At 38.6% G+C, this 20,923-nt stretch overlaps 1 protein-coding gene across 1 annotated transcript in view; it reads right to left on the reverse strand.

Annotated features, from left to right (window-relative positions):
* Window positions 1-20,918, reverse strand: part of LOC104501787 (A disintegrin and metalloproteinase with thrombospondin motifs 19-like) — a gene marked incomplete at its 3' end in the record, with an annotated part of 45,858 nt that extends 24,940 nt beyond the window's left edge. Inside the window, exons 1-2 of the mRNA XM_010145661.1 lie at window positions 20,834-20,918; window positions 19,257-19,867 (exon numbers count right to left, since the gene is read on the reverse strand). Coding sequence (XP_010143963.1) covers window positions 19,257-19,867; window positions 20,834-20,918 — 696 coding nt within the window. The remainder of the gene's footprint in view (window positions 1-19,256; window positions 19,868-20,833) is intronic.
* Window positions 20,919-20,923: the final 5 nt, after the last annotated feature.

Raw genomic sequence — 20,923 nt, forward strand, 5'->3', positions numbered from 1 at the left:
TTTCAATTAATTCCACATTTAAAGAAAGAAAGGCAAAACATGTAAAGGCACATATATCAACAAGGTTCTATGGGAAAAAACCCACGTGTATCACTACAACTTTATTATGTCCTTATCCTTGTTTCATGTCTAGTTTTTGTTTCAGCATTGTTGCTTTTATCACAGGTTCTGTTGTATCTGGGTTTATCATAAAAGTTTTCATCTCTTTTGCCTTCTGTCTGTTTTCTAAATCCAAAACAATCCATGCCAAAGATGAAAATTCCCCATGATGCAATACGTGATGGTCATAATAAATGTGTACTGATGATATCGTATTTATATTTCATGGACTTTATACCAAACGAGCTTTAGTCTACATGATGTATGGTTAAGATTCTTTTAAATCATGGTATTACATAAAAGGGTGTGTTAGGAATTGGTACACAACTCAGAAGGATGAGCACAAGGGTACAAACCCCTTTTTTTGCTAAACACTAACAGAAATTTCAGAGCACGTACAAGTTCCCTCGTTTCCAGCACAGTATATCCATCTTTCACTATCACCATCTTCAGGAGATATTGTTTAAAACTGTCTTTTTTGAAGAATAACATTAAAATGCTGAAGCAGTTATTACCCTTGCTTCTCTTGCTATTTTACAGTGTTTTACAATGACTATACACATACGGAAAAACACACTCCTCACTCTGAAAAATCCACATAAATGCAGGAAAATAATTACGTTATCACTCAGCAGCACTCACTAGCAACAGCAACTCACTACGCACAAAATGAAACTGCAGATAAAATACATAAAATTTATCAATTCTAATCTCTAATCTCTTCTAAGTGCCTCTTTTACACAAAAGCAAAAAATGTGCTTCCTAAACTCGTGGTGGTGTTTTAAAATCAGATGTTCAGTCACTGCCATCAGTAGTGAAACTCATGAACCTGGCACAAGACCATCCAAATGCCACAGCTTTTGGTGCAATGTAACAAGCTGGTCACCAGGTTCAAGTGGCCACCTATTTACATGCCAACTACTTTCTGTTCTTTAGAAATATCGACTGGCTACAGTCTCTTGCAACAATACTGTCACATCACTCATGGAGTCCACTTGTGCCACTGTTTCCAGAAAATCAGTGCATTTTCAGTTACTGAACACTTGTCCTTTGATCTCCAGCAGAATTCAGTAGAACTGATAAACCAATTGTCCAATGCTGAAATTATGTGTTCAAAGTCAGTTTCTTCTCCCTCCCACTACTAAAATCCTGGCCAGGTTCTGGCTGATTAAGTTGCAGCTTAAAGAATCAAAAAAACCCTAACCTTAAGAAGCACCTGTGGCAAAGGAAAATACACCCCAACACCCCAATACCCAATATTCTGTGAAAGGGAAAAAAGAAACCCCAAAAACCACATGAAAACAGCACTTGACATCACGTGAATCACCTAGACCTTCTCTGGGGCTGACTGGAGCATTTGGTATTAACACAGGTCATTCATATTTTTCTGAACAAAAAGCATTGGCTGGCTCTTCTAGTGACTTACCTAGCACAGTGGATTTTGAGGTTTTTTTACATCTCAAAGCCAGAAATAGCCATTTCATCTTTTTACTCTAGCTAGGAAATGAAAGAAAGCAAATTACATATCACTCGTGAAATTGTAAGTTTGCTCACTTACAATTAAAACCAGACTCAACTAAACTCAACTTCCTAAACTAAATCCAATTTTTTCTTTATGTCATGTGCAGCATGCGTTATTTCATTATTCTCATCGTACTACCTTAATTCTCACTAAGAATTAATTCTCATTAATTCTTAATGATTAAGTCCTGTAGTATTGAAAAATAAATAAAGGATAAGAAACAGTCTAGAACTAAGAATGCAAACTGCCTTTATATTTTAGATGTGTTACACATGTGTGTGTTCAGTTCAGCCCCCTATGCATTCAAGACTTCACAAAATAGAGGCTTTCTTACCCTCCACTTACCCTTCTAACATACATTCTTTATCAGCCTATATTTTTTAATATATTTCCTTGCCATTATCATGAATTAATGTTGTTTCAATAGAACTTAGCCTGTTACTGTTTGAATTTTTTTTCAGATTTTTCTCTTCTAAAAGTTGGAAGCCTTCCCAATTTTCTAATCTTAATTTACTCATGGCCATTATGTGAGATGCATCTGATCCTGGTAATTCCATTGTATTGCGGTTTCTGCTGTCTGATGATAAACATACCAGTCTTCGACTGCTGCTTGATGAAATAGTCTTTATCACCATAACCATTCTTGTAGCCACAAGTGAATTCCTCTCTATGAGTATCAGCAAGCCATATTTCATTGCAGAACTGCAAGCCATATTTCAGCCATCATTCCACTGCAACTCTATGAAATTAGAATAACATTCCTGTATCTCTACTAAATGCCCTTCATCAGGTAGACGCATCTTGCACACCCACATCACACCTTATGATTCATAATCATCCTGTGATCAGCAAATACAGTTTTTTTCTCCTTCTGTCGCTGCCAGCTAAGTCATCCTCTGTAAAGCAAACCTATAAATGCAGTATAGAAGCAGTTAAATCACACAAGAAGCCACTTACACCATCCTTTGGTGTGTTTAATTTTCCTGTGCCTCCAAGCTTCTAGAAATTACCACTAAATCAAAACCAGCTCCCCAGGTGTTGCTTCTGATCTTACCTCCTGTTCATACAAAGCATCCAAGCTAGGTTCTTCATGACTAGAAACGGCCAAGGGTTTTCCAGCAAAACAGGGTTTTTTCCTTCAAAAACACCAAATTAAAAAGAACATGCTCTTTATTATCTAAAATACTGCTTTCTCTCCACATTAATACAAACAAAGCCACACTGAAAAGCTGGCAGTATTTGCTGGAACACTGCCTTTCACTCTGCCAGTTAAATTTGTGAGACTGGGACTTCACCAACTTACACCAAAGGTTGGGAGTTCACCAAGTTACACCAAAGGTACTTCTTCCATTGAAAGGCAGCCAGCTTACATGAAGAATGAAATCTTTAAGAACTGGGAAAGCACAGAACAGTCAAACGCATAATGGGATCATTTGGGATAACAGAAACCCTACCATTTATTCTTTCCAGTTTGTTATTTAAAGGTTATCACTAAATTTCACATTCTGTTTTCATAAAAATACGTTTTTCCATCACAATTTCCTAGACTTAAGAAGTTATGTCTGGTAGTCTTTGATGCCACTTACTTTTCCTGTATTGTAAAGCATACGACATATTATTAGCTAGAAGCAGTAGTAAAAATTCAACTAAATAAGGTACCAGCAGGTTCATTACACCATCATGTATGAACTTGCACCGAGAATCCTTTTTAAAAAAAAAAACAACTTTAAGAAGAAATTTACTAAAATTAAACATGTTATTCTTTTCACAGATTTATTGCTTCAACAGCACATTGTAGATGGACTCCACTGTACACTCTTTTTTTGGCAGCAGCTACCTATAAGTATAGTTTAACTGCAGTTTGCTTTAGTTGAATTACTTGTGTCAAAACACTGGAAGAGGCTCAACGCTTTAAAATGTAGAACTCACCCCAAACCCTTTCAAGTCTTGCACTGAGAAGGCACAGCGTAATTTAAACACACATTAAAAGTTTCAAAATCACTAGTGCACCATAACACAAATTTCAAAATATTAAACGTTAAAAGGAGGTAAATAGGACTCCAGTATTGAGCAAAACCCTACAGTTCTTAAGATTACTCTTGCTGGAACTACACAAAGCTTTATAAACACTTCACTATCCTAAACACACTGTCCCAGGAACTACAGATGTGTGTATGTTGTTCTTCTCTCCATAGAGAGAAGTCTAATCTTTCCAGTTTGAAGTAATTGAAGTATCTTTAATAATAGTTAATTGCAAACTACTATGAGACAACTCAAAGTGCTGTTTTCAATCACTTCAAACAAAAATGTGACAAATGTAAATGACAAACTCCTAAAGCTAAACATACCATTCCTGTTGTATTGTCCATTTTTCTAAAAAATAGATAGCAACCAAATCAACTGTCTCTAAGCGCAGATAACTTATTTCCAATGTGTCACACAAAGATAATTCTGAAACCTAGTGATTTGCACTATAGATACCAGTAAACCTCAGATAATTTAAAATTTTGGGGGTTGCAGAGTTATGACCAGGGAAAGAATGTTATCTATGAGCCAGATAAAAACATAAAGAACAGGGATAGCCAACAAGAGCCCCAGCACCTTTACTGAAGCCACTGAACAATGGAAATGCGTGTCACCTAGAGATACCAAACATTGATGCAACCTCATTTTAGTGCCATCCAACCTAGATATTTTAAAAAATAGTATAAGTATCTATTTATCAATAGTTATGAGCAGGAATCTCATGAAATTAGGGAACAACGAATGTTCCAGACCAGCCCCTGGGACAGATTCACCCCCTACTCTGATACAGACTTCCCATTGGGTGGGTGGATGGATGGACAGTTGGATGGATGGATGGATGATGAGCAGACCTGCTAAAATGGACTTCATGGTCCTTGCGGGCAGGAGATGGAGCATGGAATCCAACAAAGGGACGTATGGAAATAAGGAGAAAAAGCGTAAATTAATCTTGCTGAAATGTAACATGTTGCAGAACACAGGGTGGCAGTGTGGGCAGTTGGAAGATTACGTGCTTACGTTACAGGAATGCAGTAACCACCCACGATGGGCGAGGCTTAGCGGGACACTATATAACTCTGTTCATTACATAATAAAGTGCCATTTTGCATCTTCTATATTAGAAAAGTGCGTAAATGGACCTCGACGGCAGTGGGTCGAGTGCCCCGTATCACAGCTAGTTGCCACAGTAACACACATTCAGAAAGAAATGTACTGAAATATCTCTGAACAAGGTATTAAAAAAAAAATCAATGGTGCTGTAACAGCTCATTCAGTACTTCTTCAGTTTAGGCTGAATAATCCCTACAACTCTGTTCTGCTCAGACTTGGTTTTTTCTGGTAATAACAGATGATCTATGACACTGCCTACAAAATCATCCCTTCTGAAGGAGGAGACATGTACTTGACTGTGATGTTATACTAAGCTGATACTGTCCTGATCTCTAAATTCTAGTCCAATTCTATTATTTATTTTTCTCTGTCTTTAAGTTTTGAACTCTAGCTTTGTTCTGTCACTGACTTGCAATATAAATGTGGCCAAGATATTTATGCAACATCTATAAAACAAACAATTGCAGTTGCTTGCAAATGTACATACCCAAATAATGTTTGACAAAAGTGTAACTACTCTAAATGCCTGTATTTCCCTGTTATCATGCTACACAGCTAAAATTACTCTGTAAATAAACATACTATTTTACTAAATTGCAGCTGCCCAGATTCCAAATACACATTCTCCACAGCTACATATATCTATCTATTAATCAATTAAATGTGTAGGCTGTACATCCTTTAAACAAAGGGGGGAAAAAGGAGAGGGGAGAAAGATGATACAATATAGAGATGATCTGGACGTTGAGTTTGCAATACATGAAATTCTATTTTCTTGCACATACACAGTTTCATATTCACTCAATTAAAGTATTCCACCGTTTATCTTTAAATCATAAATTCAAAATTATTAACACCTAAAGATTTATACTTAGAAACTAGAAACTAAGAAATGCAGACTTACCACAGGAATGTTCTTACTTTTTTTCCTTATGCAGCAGTCTAGAAATTTATGAATTACAGAAGGCCTATTACCCCTACCACAGATGATTTTCATTTACAAAATTTTAAAATCAAATTACTGTTTCTGATCAAAGTGCTGCGAGCCATTGTAGAAATGGGAAGTCAGAATTTACGTTACATATGTGACAATCAATTTACAACCTATTTTCAAGACACATTGGGTTAAAGACACATTCAAAACATCCTCAGTCTCTCAACACTCAAAACTCTCAACCTGCTCTGGTCAATATATGCTCAATAATGTAAGACACAGTGTCACACAAAGATAATTTTGAAACCTAGTGATCTGCACTATAGATACCACCCTTTCTGTCTAAACCAAACCCTAAGCAGATCCAGATCTGATTTCGTATCAGTTTAGATCAACATGATGTGATAATCCTATATAATCAAGATTCTGATTTTTCAGCATGTAGAAAATTTCATTGCCTATATCTTTGTTGTATCTATGCTAAAACACTATTTTATTTTTAAAATAATAATTAATAAATGGGGCCAGAGCTAGTACGGAGAAGGAAACTAGAAGGCAACATCTGTGCAATAGGTAAAAATAGGCCATGTAATTTATTGTTCTTCACTTGCATGAATAAAATCCTATTAATCAGAAATCAATTTCCTTACAATGGAATTTATTATTCTACTAAGAGAACACATAAACTTTCTGTATCACAGCTCTAAATGGTCAACTACAACCAGAACCTTTTTTTCTTTTAAAGAAGTTCTTTCAGTGATGTCCCAGCATTTTGGACTTCAGGCTTCACATTTTGATCTATTCTTATGTGGGCTAGAGAACTAAGTTTTATTTTTATGAGTTCTCATTTTCATGTAGGCCTGTGTTTCAAGAAGCTGAAAGTAAGAGTACAGCAACTTATAAGGGTCATGACTTGAGTTTGCTTCAGAAAAAACACAGGGTCAGAGATGACCGTGATTCAAGCACGCTTTCCAGATGAACTGAAGGAAGTAACTGCTATTACAAAAGGAAGCATTAACCAACTATCAAGGCTGCCAAACCAAAGGAAAAATTTCAAAGATATCAAATGCTGGAGTCCTATGGACAAAGATCTTAATTTTGCTCCCCACACAAGCATAGATCAAACAGAGGTTTTAAGTAGTTGTATGACCTCAACTCCATTGTCGGTGCATGCACCAACTGATTAATGAGTGAAGATGCTGCTACGTTGCCTGAAATGTTCTGGAAAGCCTTACTTTATTTTGCTTCAAAAAGTATGCTGGAGAAACACGCAAAACCAACCACAGATGACTAATATAGATCAATAAAATAAACTACAATCAGACTGAAAACCAACATACAATTACACTTGAACAAGCATGGTACAGCCGCTTACTTGCTCAATTCGAAACAGAACTGTCTGAAAAATCATTTTTAAAACAGCTACCTAACCTGTAAGCTATGTCTTTCACATTGGCATAACTTGAGGGATGCATGATGTTAACAACTGCCCATCAAGTATACACTATATTATATGGAACAGCAATGCTGATTTACTATTGAAAAAAGAAAGAAATTCACCACGCTAACCATATCTCTTTTGCAGAATAAATACAAGAGCTTCTTTAAAGTAAGCCAGGATTTTAAAAACATTATCCCACAAAACCTAAGTTAAAAATTCTTTACAATGAACTGGTTTAGTGATATTCCAGATCATTTATTACACAACAACATTTCAGTACTCATTAATATAGTATAAGAAAGTCCCTTTGAATACTAAACACAAATAGTCCTAGAAAAAGCAAAACCTACAGAAACATCACACAGAAAAAAAAATCCTTGCAATTAAAGACTCTGCTTGTAAAGATGTGTTTCTTTAGAGCATTTTGGTGTAATATGAATAACTTCAGCACTTCTTGTGGTAAGACTAAAAACCACTCTTTTGGAGTATGAATCAAACTGCTGTACCTTTAGCTAACGAAACTGCATTAACCCCATTTCTTTAACACAAACCCAGACTGAATCCCATCAGAATCTGAAATGGTATTCTAAGCAGGCAAAAATGTAACAGTATACAAAGGATGAACAGAAATCATTCTACACCAATTTTCATACAGATTTAAATGAAAAGCATCAGCAACCATGTATGTAACCTACATTAGATAAAACACATAGACCAGTTCCAAAAAGTCCAATACAAGGCATCCAAGTTTAAATTGATTCATCCATGTAAAACACTCAAGCAGTGCATACCAATGAGCTACCATTGTTCAAACCCATGTGCTTTCATTGTAGCCACAGAGGGATGTGGCACAGTTTCAAAACCCGCCCATGATTGCCCATAGAGAAATTTAATCTCTGCTAATCCGTATTGAAATATCTATCCACGACTCCATTATTTTGCTTTTCTTCCGAAAGAGAGGCTGAACTGCATTCAAAGACTATTTAACTCAAGGCAACACTCCACGAAACTCAGTTTCGTTCAAATCTACAATTTGCCAAAACTAGTAACTGTGGAAAACAGTAATTCAAGAAAGGAAAATAAATTATGTTTATGGGCATAGAACTATAATTCAATCAAGTTAGTGCATCTATAAAATAAACTAATGCTTAGGCTTTTTATATCTCTATCTAAAACTACACAAATCCAGAACTGATGGCTTTTAAGAGAAAGAAGTAATAGCCTCAAAATTGACTCACATTGCTTAAAAAAGTTAAAAACACATATAACTCATAATCTTCTACAGCTCCACTCCTAACTGGTATTCATATTTAAGTTTTTTTCCAAACTAAGCATAGTTTTTTGCTTTTAACTTCTAAGCCTAGATTCTCCTTCCCCCTTTTGGGAAAAAAATACTAATTTACATTTTGTTGCAAATACAAACTAAAGTTCTGCTACCCTCATGAAAGAAGGCACAGTATCTAATTATTTTTCAAGAACTATAATTTTAACTAAAAGGGAAAAAAACAGATCTTGGCAAAAGGCTTTTTTCCTTTTTTTTTTTTTTTAATAAAAAGCTTTAAAGCTTGATTTTATGTGTGAAAGAATACAAATGGTGAACAGAATGAAGTTTTTGATATTAGCATCTTAAAGCAAGTATCATTAGTTTGATTGGTCACTTTTAGGCAAATTTGTTTATATGAAACAAACAAAAGATTTATCATCCAAAATGAAATAAGACCAGAGGGAATTATTTCCTTCCATTATTTCCAATGCAAATAATTTAGTATTAGAAGCAAAAAAAATCCTGAAGGGACATAGAAGAAATCTTGGTTATTATCCTTCCGTAGAAAGGTTACTACAGAAGACACAGGTGATCAGACAGAAAAAGGGAAATATGCCTGGGTTATCAGCCAGAAACAGGAAAACCAACATATTTTTAATGCATCCATTTTAGTCTGTAAACCCTCTCCTACTTTTAACTCCCTCACTCCCCTCAAACGTTATTTAATATTTAGGTAAGGCCCATTTGTGTCATAGAGGGACAAAAGAGGTTGCATACCCAGGCCTAAAATCACCGAAGCAACTTCCCATCTTCTAACTTGTAACAAGCTTGTAAATTCTCAGACGATTTAAAAAATTGCCTTAGAATCATGCAGCTCTTAAGACAGAAACATAGCTCCAGACAGCTTTACTCTTAGGGAGTATTCTTAAAAGCAAATTAAGCAAATTAAGTTCAATATTTGAGTCCTGAGAATGTGTGTACAAACCCAGCTTTACATTCCCTGCACCCACCAAGGGTAAGAACTCACCCTTTACACGTTGCTGTACCCCAGTATAACAGGCATTCAGATTTTTTTTTGTTTTTTGCTCCTTATCATGTCCCCTTTTTTTTTTCTGTCTCCCATCTTCAGAAGACAAGCAAAGCACTTCATACAGGAAAGCACTGGATGAAGGCTTTATAGAAGCCTTCATCACCTGAGTTTTCAACGTTACAATCCAATCACCAGGCTAACCAGTGTTCTCACTGACAAAAAGAACACCGAGGCATTTAAGACCATCTGAAGCACAGTTTAACATTTTATATAAAAGATGGCAGCACTGTAATGGCTCTAGCCATTCCTTGGGCATTTATCCCAGCCAGCATCCCCTTAAGCCCAGAGGAACATTACAAGACATTTACCCTGTATTGCATCATAGAAAGTTGTCCCCAGCTGAATTAACGTTATGTGCAGAAATATCTGTATTTTCCTTAACATACTGCTATCTAAATTAGCTTGACCTGACTTGACCCACTCAAACTTCTGACATCTAATGAGAACCTAAGGTAGCACAGCTGAGATCATAAAACAAACATATGCAGTTGTTGGAGGATAATCACACAGAAACCCAATCACAAGTTAGTTTTGGGCACTTTTCTACATTTTTGGATGCAAAACTCATTCAGAAAATAATTCTGACTGAAGGACTGGTAGACCCAAGAAAAACATTCACAGCACAAGCTTCCAATAATTTTTACATCTATTCACTTATGTGCAGATGCATGTATTATTAGCGACTAATGTATGATATTGATTTATCATTCTAAATACACTGTTCTATAATAAACTCTAGAAATGTTTCTCATTCTTTCCCTTCCAAATAATATTTCTTCGCTTATTTATGCCATTATTACAAGCAATAGAAATAACCAATAAGTCCAGATTGTCCAGGCAATGACAAGTTAACAACAAAAGGTTAACTGAACTGCTAACACACAACAGATGTACATCTGATTTCAAATATAATAAAGAGATATTTTGGGCTATTGGTTTATAGCAGTTTGACCAACTACCATCTGGATATGCAATATAACACATACATGCACATACTCAGCATAGTTCACACTATTTCCATTACATTGCTGCTTCTGCTAAACAAGGAGCAACAAACCAACCCTCATCCCTAAAGCCATCAGTGAGGGACCCGACTAAAACAAGGAAAGACACACACTCTACAGAAGAACTTCCGCAAACATCTCATTCTACCCCAAATCGACACGCCTTTGACTCATCCCCTTCTACCAGGGAAGATGTGCATCATTTGCACGCTACATTTGCAGGCTCTACATGACCACCAGTTTGCACAGAATCTTGCTTGAATACCCTCACCTACCACCAACCCCATAATGACTCTCACACCTGACCCCTTCTATTGTTTCCTCCCTATTCCACAGCTCCCCCTTTTTTAAGGTATTGTATCTCGGAAATCACAGATGTACCAATTTTTCTACCTATTTTTTCCCCTGTCACTATCTGTCATTAACTACCAAAAAGAATCTCCATTCCTGCAGGTCCAAGTAATCTTTCAAAAAGAAAGACAAAGATCAGCTTTTAAAATAAAATTTCAGGGAGAACAGTTGTTTCTTTTAAAAATCCTGGTTCATTTTTTATAGAAGAAACAGTTGGCACATACCACAAGATACAAATTAAAGTTGGATATACAAGACTTAGAGAAAATGCTGATTTCACTAACAGTTGTAGCTGGGAGAGGCTCAGTACTCTGTCTTTTCTTTTTAACGCAGTTACCTTCAAATTAGGGAATCAAAACTTTACTAGGGGGTCAAAACTTAATGCAAGTCCTCATTAACGGACTTACGCAGTTTTCTGATTTACCACGTCTCTTCTGTATCTCACAAAATAACTTTGACAATTTCATACTTATTAATTACAATGGGTAGAGATCTCCAGTGATTCACAACAGTCTCAATTTTTTTCAACAAGACAGGACATGGCATAATTCTCATTTCTTATAATGGCTTGGAAATACATTGCAAAGGAAGTATTTGTACTGAAAATAAGCAGTTTAGGAGAACGGCAGGCTATTATAAGCAGGATTGGAGTCACAAATCAAACCTGTCTCAGGATGGAGTGATTACATGATTATAGGATAGCTCTTAGAAGGAGAAAGGAATCGTTACCACATGGTCTGAGGCATCTTGGCCCACCATCTCACATACCATGCCACAGAGTAAAGGAAACCAAGATCATTACAGTTCAAATGTAGTCTTGGCCTAAACCAAAACTGATTTTCTAAACCTTTGAGCTTTACATTAACACTATTGTTCCTACATTTAAAAGACTTCTCCTTCTTACCAATTAGGAAGAGTTCTCGGATACAGAAAACCAAAAATCCAACCAAGTAATGTTTCATCCAGAAAGACAAATAGCAACAGACTGCAGAATCAGAGTTCAAGAAGAAAAACATAACCAAACAGGCTTTAGTCCTTTAGTCCTTAGATCTTTGTTGAGTTATGGTTCTTAATTACACTAATCAAACATTTAAAGGGATACCAACTCCAGTACTTTTCCTTACAGAGAAAAAAAACCCGAAAAACCAAAAACACGACAATAAACCAACCACATTTAGTATTTCTGTTCACAATTAACTTGCTGTTCAGGAAGGATAAAGCCAAGTTTGTTAATAGTGCTTTGCTTAAACATAAATGTTGGTTATTCCAGCTTGTTACAGCCACTTTCTCGATCTTAATTTTCATTTGCTTCTCTACTGTGTTTTCAATTGTGTTTCAATAGATCTTCAAGGTGAGATTGTAATGAAAGTATTTTAATACAGCAGAGAGATTAACAAGAATAGCAGATTAGCCTGTGTCGGAGAAGATGTGTCTATGCCTAAGCATGACAAATAACCTCATGTAAACAACTTGTTTTGTCCTGTTGAAGGCCAGACTTCCTAGAAGCCTGGCTGCCCTCCTCTCTTCCCACATTCCACTGCCATGTAAAACCCAGAAGGCACAGCCTGGCTCAGATTCAACTATACATTGAAAGCAGGGGTATTCACCCAAGAGCACCATCACATTTCCTTGGTTCTTCTACCTTTCACAGAAATTTTAGTCCAACACTGTTTTCCCAGGGGTGCTTCTGTTTTTTCTGCAAAGAAATCCACTTTCCTAACAGAGGAAAGCTGCCCCGTTATGTTCAGGGTTGACATTTCCACCAATGCCCTACCTCACCCACGTATTTCTACTGATGACAAATTTTATATTGTCCATTTAAAGATGTTTAAAATACAAATAACAGATAAGTTAAAGTCAACAAAGCAAAACTTGCTGAACCTGCAGCCTCTCAGTAAGGGATACTTACAGAGTGCCCTCATTCGCATATTTATTTCTGCCCCTCTCAGCAAAGTTGAATTTCTTTAACAAACTCGCAATCCAATAGTAGGCAGACTGTGTGCTAAGAAATAGTTTAGCATTATAAATAGGTAACTGAAAAAGCCTCCCAAAAACCCACATATGATTTCCCACAAGTTTCTGTTTGGAGTTAGCCGTAGTTTCTAAAAAGGGGAGATCTAAACACATAATTTACTGTGTCCTCTCTTTGATGTAAGGATCCCAAGAAGCTGGGTGTATAGAAGGAGGGAGTGTGTACTTCATTTCATCCTGGCAGCCTTTAAGGATAATCCTATTTAATTTTATAATCCTCCTTCTGCAATGTCAAACTTTAGCCTGTGTGTATCAAATGGACCATGAATAGTGCACACACTCTTTTATACTTCCTCTCTTATGAAAGATTGTTGGTGATCTCTGTCTTTCAATGCTTAGCCTCAGCACAAAAGAAGCTGTAATTGTCTCCAATTTATCTGCTGGGGAACTTACTCAGTAGTGCAACATCAATGAAGTAGGGAGACCTGTATACTGTTTTTGACAAGAGGCTTGGTACTTTACCCATTTCAGGCTTGTATATTGGTACTGTATGGTCCAAGATGTGTAATGGGTTAGTTGCTCTACAGAGTGATCAAAGAAAGAAGTCTACTAAGGTCTCAGGCTTACACCAGGAGCTCACAACTTGTAACACTACAGCTTCCAGTGGCAATTTATGAATCCCCTGAGTTCCTCCTGATCACCTGCTCCATGAGCTCCACAAAAGCAGGGATGCTCACAAAAGCAAGGAGTTACCTTGCGTGTGCACTACACAGCAAACGCCAGGCTCACTACCCGCACCCAGTGCAAACAACCTATGCATTCCCCATCAGCAAAGGAGCTGCAGCAGGTTAAGCGTTGTGCTGCTATGAGAGAAGCTGTACTACAAACTGGAAGTTCAGTACAGCTCTCCAAAACTGTCCAAGCTGTCTGAAAATTCAAGTGAACTTGCCATGTCAGACACTACTCTTATTGCAGGAATCAGTAGGAAGTGTAACTAAGAACTATATTCATTGAGAGTTTTCCCATACAAAAATGTTGAAACACTGTGGTGAAAATACTTCTCTAGGAGGAAAGATGTCAAAACAATCCCCCCCAAAATCTCAAAAAGTGACTGTGTGCAGAATTTTCAGATTATGCTTTTTTTTGTTTTATTACTGTTGCTCTATTACTATTTCATTCTGCTTGTTCTGAGACAACCTGTGAAGTCAGACTGTCCTCAATGGATAGGTGCAAAATAAAAAATTTCATTTTCGTAGAAGCTCTGTGACGTGTCATGAATTTAAGGGTCGTGTGAACTTAGAATATCCTAAAAAATCTAAAATATTTTTAATCCACCATTTGTCATTCTCTTACTATTAGTTAGTAGCACTAATCTTCAAAACATAGTTTGTGTCAGGAAAAAAAACCCAACACACATTTTCTATAAAAGTGCTTCAAGATTTTTTCAAAACTCACTAAGGATTCATACGAGCATTCTAATAGCCAAACAAGGCATATCAGGTTTCTTCACAACCTAAATTTCTATATTTTTTTATTTTATTATATTCCAGTTTTATTGGAAAAATAGGACGTTACCCTCAAAACTATTTATTAAAATGTCGTGGTCCGAAGACATGTGGCATATCTCTGCAGGACACAGAACTACCGACATCCATTCTTCTGCTGAAGCTGATAGCATTGATTTGGACAGTGCTCTTTAAATGCATATATAATAGTTGGAGTAAATCTGTGAATACTTCTCTACAAACTACCGATCAGATTTTAAAATGCCTGTTTGTTCATGGCAGTGAGGCCTTATAAAACCACCGTACACTTCTCTAGAGGGAGCTCCTCCTTGGATTGGAGATGTGGTAAGACTTCTTCCCACTCAAGTCACTGACAAAATGCACGTTAATTTTCACTGCAAAAAAGGATTTGACACTGACTCCCTAGGGCTTTAGGGAACTATAAATATGCCATTGACCATTTCACATTCTTAAAGTCCAGTGAAAATACAGAACCACACAGATTAATTTCAAAGCTTCTCTCCATTAAATCAACCCAGCTGGCAATGCTGTCTGTTTAGGCAGATCTCCACATGTTAAGACAACCTGCTAAGTGCTGTGATGAACAGCATAGCTGTATGCAGCTGTGTTCTCCTGTCCATTCTCTGTGTATATATTTGTGCCTGTTTGCATTTCCTAGCAGTCTAAACATATTCCACTGCTTTAGGTATAAGAAGATATTAAAATCCTTTCTCCACCTAGCCATTCTCTATTTATGGCAAACTGCTTCATTTCAAAATAAGAAGAAACATTGGGAAAAAACCCTATCTGTCACAACATAGCCACAGAGTACCAGCTAAGCAATTCAGTGCTGACAAAAAACACCATCAAATGTCTCTCCTTCTGAAAGGAAAGGAGTGGAGGACAAAGCACGCATTTGCTGGGTTATAGCTATCCTTGCAATGAGACTACTTCACCTTCCATGCTGGCAGTAGAGCAGGTTGTTGGTAAAGAACCAGTAGCCAGATTTCTTAAGTCCACAGTAAGCTTCTCCTACAGCATGCTCTATAATAACTACCAATTGTAAGTTATATATTTCACCAGTTACAAATAAAATTGTTAAACAATTCTTGACATGCTTTTTTTCTTATTTCAAATACTATGGCAAAATACAAGCAAGCAGTAGAAGCAACCACTTAAATAATTAACGGACCAGTTCTACAATTCATCACCTGTAGAAGAGCAGTCTCACTGGCATCAGCAGGACTGCTAACATCCTGCTATTTGGCTAACAATGAACAAGTAGGCAGTCAGCATACAGATGGAGAATTCTTGGAAACTTTGCCTTACTAATCTTCCCAATGCACCAGTGCAGAGTCCCAAAATGGAGTCAGAGCAAATCCCACTGAGCTACAAAAGGATGTAAGAATCCACAAGTGTTCTACCAAGGAGTTGGAAAGGGCTGTCACCACTGACCACATGAGCTGAGATTACACCAAGGTCACAGTGATGGAGTTTATAGATGGGCCACACATACCTTCAGTCTTTGGTCTGAAGTGCATATTTAGTGTGTATTTAGAAAATATGCACTGGCTTATGTTTTCTTCTTTTCATTCCCTCAGTGTAGGTTGCCAGATGAAACCAGTGTTGGCAGTCAGAATTTGATTAGTAAATACTGGGACTACAGCTCTCATTTGTCACTTGTTTATCCACATGATTAAGACAGAATGCTGAGAACGCCATTGTTACCACCTCTCCATACTGGCTTTTGATGAACAGCTTCCAGCTGCAGCTTGAAAGCTACCAAAGCTCTCAAGAACTGTCAAATAAGAAATATGGGGACACTTTTATGTTGTGCTGTTCGTTACACGCTTTACCCACCTGCAAACAGTGAACCACTCAAAAAACATCTAAATCCCACTTCAAGGGGATACGGTGACTATCATCTGCAACAATATTCTTTCTGCCTATAAAAGGAGCAATTAAGACTTCTTCTACACAGACATTTTTTCAATTTCATGAATGCCACTGTCATGTCAGCTCTCTTCATTCCCTGAGAAGTTGAAACCAACATCCTAACTCGGATGGTACAACAATTTCACGCAAGGCCTTTTTTTTCATGTTACTGAAGATATGGTATCTCTTCACAAAACTAGCTCTACAGCATCACCCACACTTCTGTATTGCCATGTAAGGCCCTCCCCTGCACATGATGGTCAAATCTTTTCTACTGGCCTTTACACTTCTTCACCCTTCCTCCTGTGCGGCAAAATCACTATTGTCTGTCAAACTACAGTTAGCTTCCTTGGCAAATAAAGACATTCACTAAAAGGCTGCTACCTAAAGAGGGTAACAGTGGAAGTTTCATTGTTAGACAGAGACGTTGTACTTCACACTGCAAAGTGCTGAGTGGAATCTAAGCTGCATACTAAGAGACTTAGAGCCCACTTGTTTGGCCTTCCAAAAGGAAGTGTATGCAACCCAAAGTCTGCAAAGTTTTGAAACGAGAACGCATCTAATACCTTCATACTGTATTTCCTCTGAAACTTCTTCATATTTAAAATTAAAAAAGAAATTGTAATTGAGGTAACTACAATAAAATATTCATAGATTCAAGTTTCAAGTGGTTTTTACGGCTTAACAGAGAAAATGTAGTTTGAAACATTGCTTGGCTCTTTTTGCAGGGCAAGGCCTGGAAGAAACAGGGTGGAATATGCAACGTACATATGATGTTTTTTCAAGACCCTTGGAAACAGAGACACTTACATATGTAATAGAGCCCAAGCAATGACCAAAAAAAGAATGACAAATAAGATTTGTTATGACAACTTTGACATAATAGCACTGTGCAATTTTTTTAACTTTGTGCTTGATGCAGCAACGCTCTCAGGAAGAACAGCTGCTTAACTATTCCACTGCAAACAAGACCATACAGCTATGGATCACGACAGCATCAGTAAACAACAATGACAACAGTTTCCAGTTTTATTTGAGGTACGTAGAATAGTTTATATTTCAGCTGCATCTTTCTGAATGGGGAAGATGATCTGGGCACATGCCTGCTTAGACAGCCAGCAGGCTGGGAAAAATCTTATGAAAAATCTGACTGAAACAAAAATTTCTAGTGGGGCTCCTAGGGAACTGGGGTCTATTTAAACAGTGCATTTCAACTTATAAAACAAATCAAAGGAATTACAGATATGCACTCATGTACATCACTTTACTCGAGTCGTTGCATAGAGTTTGGTAGAGATAATTATCACAAGCGTCAACCCAAAAGATTTTCTCTAACTTAATTTTACTCATACGCAATACAGAAGAAAGTAAAATTCTACGAAGAACAAGGAGTACAGAAGTTAAATGCTTTTCCAGAACATACAAATCCTTTACCTGATTGCTTTCAAACCACCTTCAGTTGACTTCCAATATTTTTCTCCACAATTAATTCTGTTACCATGCTTTGGAAAATATGACAAAATGTCAATAATTAGATGCGAACCACTTAGAGTTGTGTGAAACTTGGCGGTTTCACTTTGCAGGAGTGCGGGCAAATATTTTATTTGGTGTCAATCCACATATGTTGGATTTCCACCACTTTCAGTTAGGTTTTGACTTTTGAGTAAGTCCAAACAGGCAAATGAATAACCAGTCAAAATTTCCACATTTTACCTGGTTTCACTTCATGACCATGCAAATAAAAACCAGACAGGGATATCTTCATTAAACAACAATGGAAGAAGTTGGAAGTTCAAATTCGGAAAGAAATTCAAGAAAACATCTATCATATGACCCACACGATTTCAAAAATGATTACCAATTTCCCCACATCTAGCCACCCAAAAAACCCAGAGTCGTGATGATATTAATTCTCTCTAGCACCATTACTGTTTGTATTCTATGTTCTGTAAAGTGCTGTATAAAGATATGTGCATTTATGATGCTATATTAAGATCCAAAATGAGAATAATATTAGTAATAATTGTTTTCATTTTGAATCCTGCCAGCATTTTACATCATCCCAGATGCTTTCTACTTTTTTCATCCACCCCCAAACATCTTTGGATTGCAGCTCACTCGATGACCACTGCTATTGTCAGTGTGCCCAGTTCTGGTCTTTATCTAGTAATAACCACAACTGATCCAACAGGAATTACAGCAGGTGAAATTTGTTTTAAACAGGAAGGTACACCACAGAAATAATAGCCATTCAAAAGGTCTGACTGTAGTCTCTGCTGTGAACATACTTATTGAATACTTCTACAGAAGACCTGAAAGGAAAGAAGGGTTTGGAGACCCAAATCCAAATAACTACATGTACCACATATGGCAAGCTGTGAGGTAGAGGAATAAGGCCAAAGGGAGGAGAGGAATGAAAGAAAAGGAATAATGAAGTTGAGAAAGCAGATGTAAAATACGAGTAGAAGTAGGAAAGACGGAACAGTGTGAAAACTGAGATGTCAAAGATGAGAAAGATAACAGAAGAGAAAGATATCTTTAGAATACAAGACAGAAATGAAGTACAAATGGATTACAGACGGACATCTCTTCCTGATGATGCAGGGAAAAGGAAGGACAGTGAGCATGGATATAACTAATTACAGGCAGAAACTGAAGACCAAGATAAAATTAGGGATGGAGATAAGAAATGTTGAAGAAAGAATGGTGTAAGAATAAAAAGGAGATCCAAAAGAGAAAGATATAGGACTAAGAGACAAAAGCGTATCTAGAAACATGACAAAGACCATCAAAACTCTGGCCGAATAAAGGCAGAAGCAGGATTTGAGAAAAAACAGATAACAGAAGTAAGAATGGCAAAATTATTTTAAAAAAGGGTAAGAACAGAGGTAGGACCCAAGAGGATATGAAAGAAAGAAGACCTCAGGAAAGCGATGAGAGTGAAAAGCAGCACATGAAGCTGGACGGGGACCTTGGTGGTACCCCTGTATGCAAACTCATCTTACCAATCCACCACAGGTACTGAAGGAGGCGAAGGAGCCCGGGTAACGGAGGACAGCACCACTGTAGTAACAAGCTCTCTCAGGTTGCAGCTGTGCAGCACCAGGTGGGCTTTTGCTCTCACCCCCGAGCCGCTCCTCCACGGCAAACCCAGGAGCCAGGAAGCGGCTGTCCCTCTTGAGCAGCAGGTAGAGCTCCCGAGCAAAAGCTGGGATCCTCAGCAGCACCTCATCTCCATCCTCTGCTGGAGGTCGTGGCGGGGAGGACGGTGGTGGTGGCAACTGAGAGGCAGCACCAGACCCCTGGGGCAGGGGAGACCAGTGGTAAAACTCCTGAGACTCATACTCATCCTCAGTGTCCTCTTCCTCTGCCTCCTCCCCCACGGCCTGCGCCTGCCCTTCTACCAAGGAGGAGACTGAACGCACCTCCCGGGAACTGCCGGCCACCGGGCTAGGTGTGACGGGGGAGCTGAGGGTGCTGCTCCGGTTCCCACAGCTGGGGTCAGCACTGCATTCTCCACCACCACCACTGCCACCCGCCGGCTCCTGCTGGCCCCTGCTCCACAGTGCGGGGAAGACGATCTCCCATTCCTCGCTTTCTTCTGAAGCATGGAGACCTGTGGGAAGGCCAGCAGATGCTTTAAATGAGTGGAGCACCCACCAGCACACAGCACCTGCCAGAAACCTACCCTATGCCCCAACGACACGCTCCTGGCTCCCAGCCCCCCAAGAATGCCACGCAAAGTACAGTGGGCTCCATTTGGCCCTTTCGGTCTGTCCTTACACATGGCAGACAGGCCAGACGTAAGATGTCTGTGCCTGTTCAGGGGTCTGGGACACACCACGGTCCTGGTGTGAGAGGGAAGTGAGGCTCAGCTGGGCTCAGGTCTGTACCAGTAGCTGGGGATGCTCTTCTTCATGACCACCCCCCTTCATGGAGGGAGAGCTGCACAACACTTTCATTATTTAGATACAGTGGCAAATTTTTCATACAGCTAAAAAAAAATCTGTTATTTTGGCAGGAAAAACCTGCTAAAACAAATTTACATTTCAGCTTTGTTCTCAGCATGTTTTGCAAGATGCACTGCGATGTCCAAAGTGCAGCCCAACACATGCACCCCCCATGGCTGCACATTTGCGAGTGCACTTACGAATGCCAGATGCATGCATATGCTGTACCATCATTATAATCAAACTGAATTATTATCACTAACACAGCGGTGTCTGTGTGTTGCACACACCGTATCACAATTTAACCACAACTCCCAGCATACCAGCACAATGTTTATAAACACACGAGTACACGCGATCCCCACCAGCCTGAGGCAGAAGATGGGTTTATTTACACATTCACCCTACACACGCTAGGAAGAGCTCTGCTGACACGACGGGGCTGCAGATGAAAAGCAGCATCTCGTACCGACCAGCGCACTGCAAAGCACCCTCGCCCCGAAGGCACGCATTATCTGATCACCCATCGGTTAGAGGGGACGGGCACAGCTGTTAAGGCGCCGAACAATGGACGTGTACCGGCTACTGCGAGCCGCCGGGCTCGGCCCCGTCCCACGAAGGCGCGCACTTACCTGCGGCGATCCCGCTTGACAGCACGCACAGCTGGTAGAAAACGCAGCAGACGCGGCTCAGGCGCATCCTCCCGCCCGTCCCCATCGGCT

The sequence above is a fragment of the Buceros rhinoceros genome, unplaced genomic scaffold, assembly GCF_000710305.1.
Source record: "Buceros rhinoceros silvestris isolate BGI_N320 unplaced genomic scaffold, ASM71030v1 scaffold4691, whole genome shotgun sequence".
Lineage (NCBI taxonomy): Eukaryota > Metazoa > Chordata > Aves > Bucerotiformes > Bucerotidae > Buceros > Buceros rhinoceros.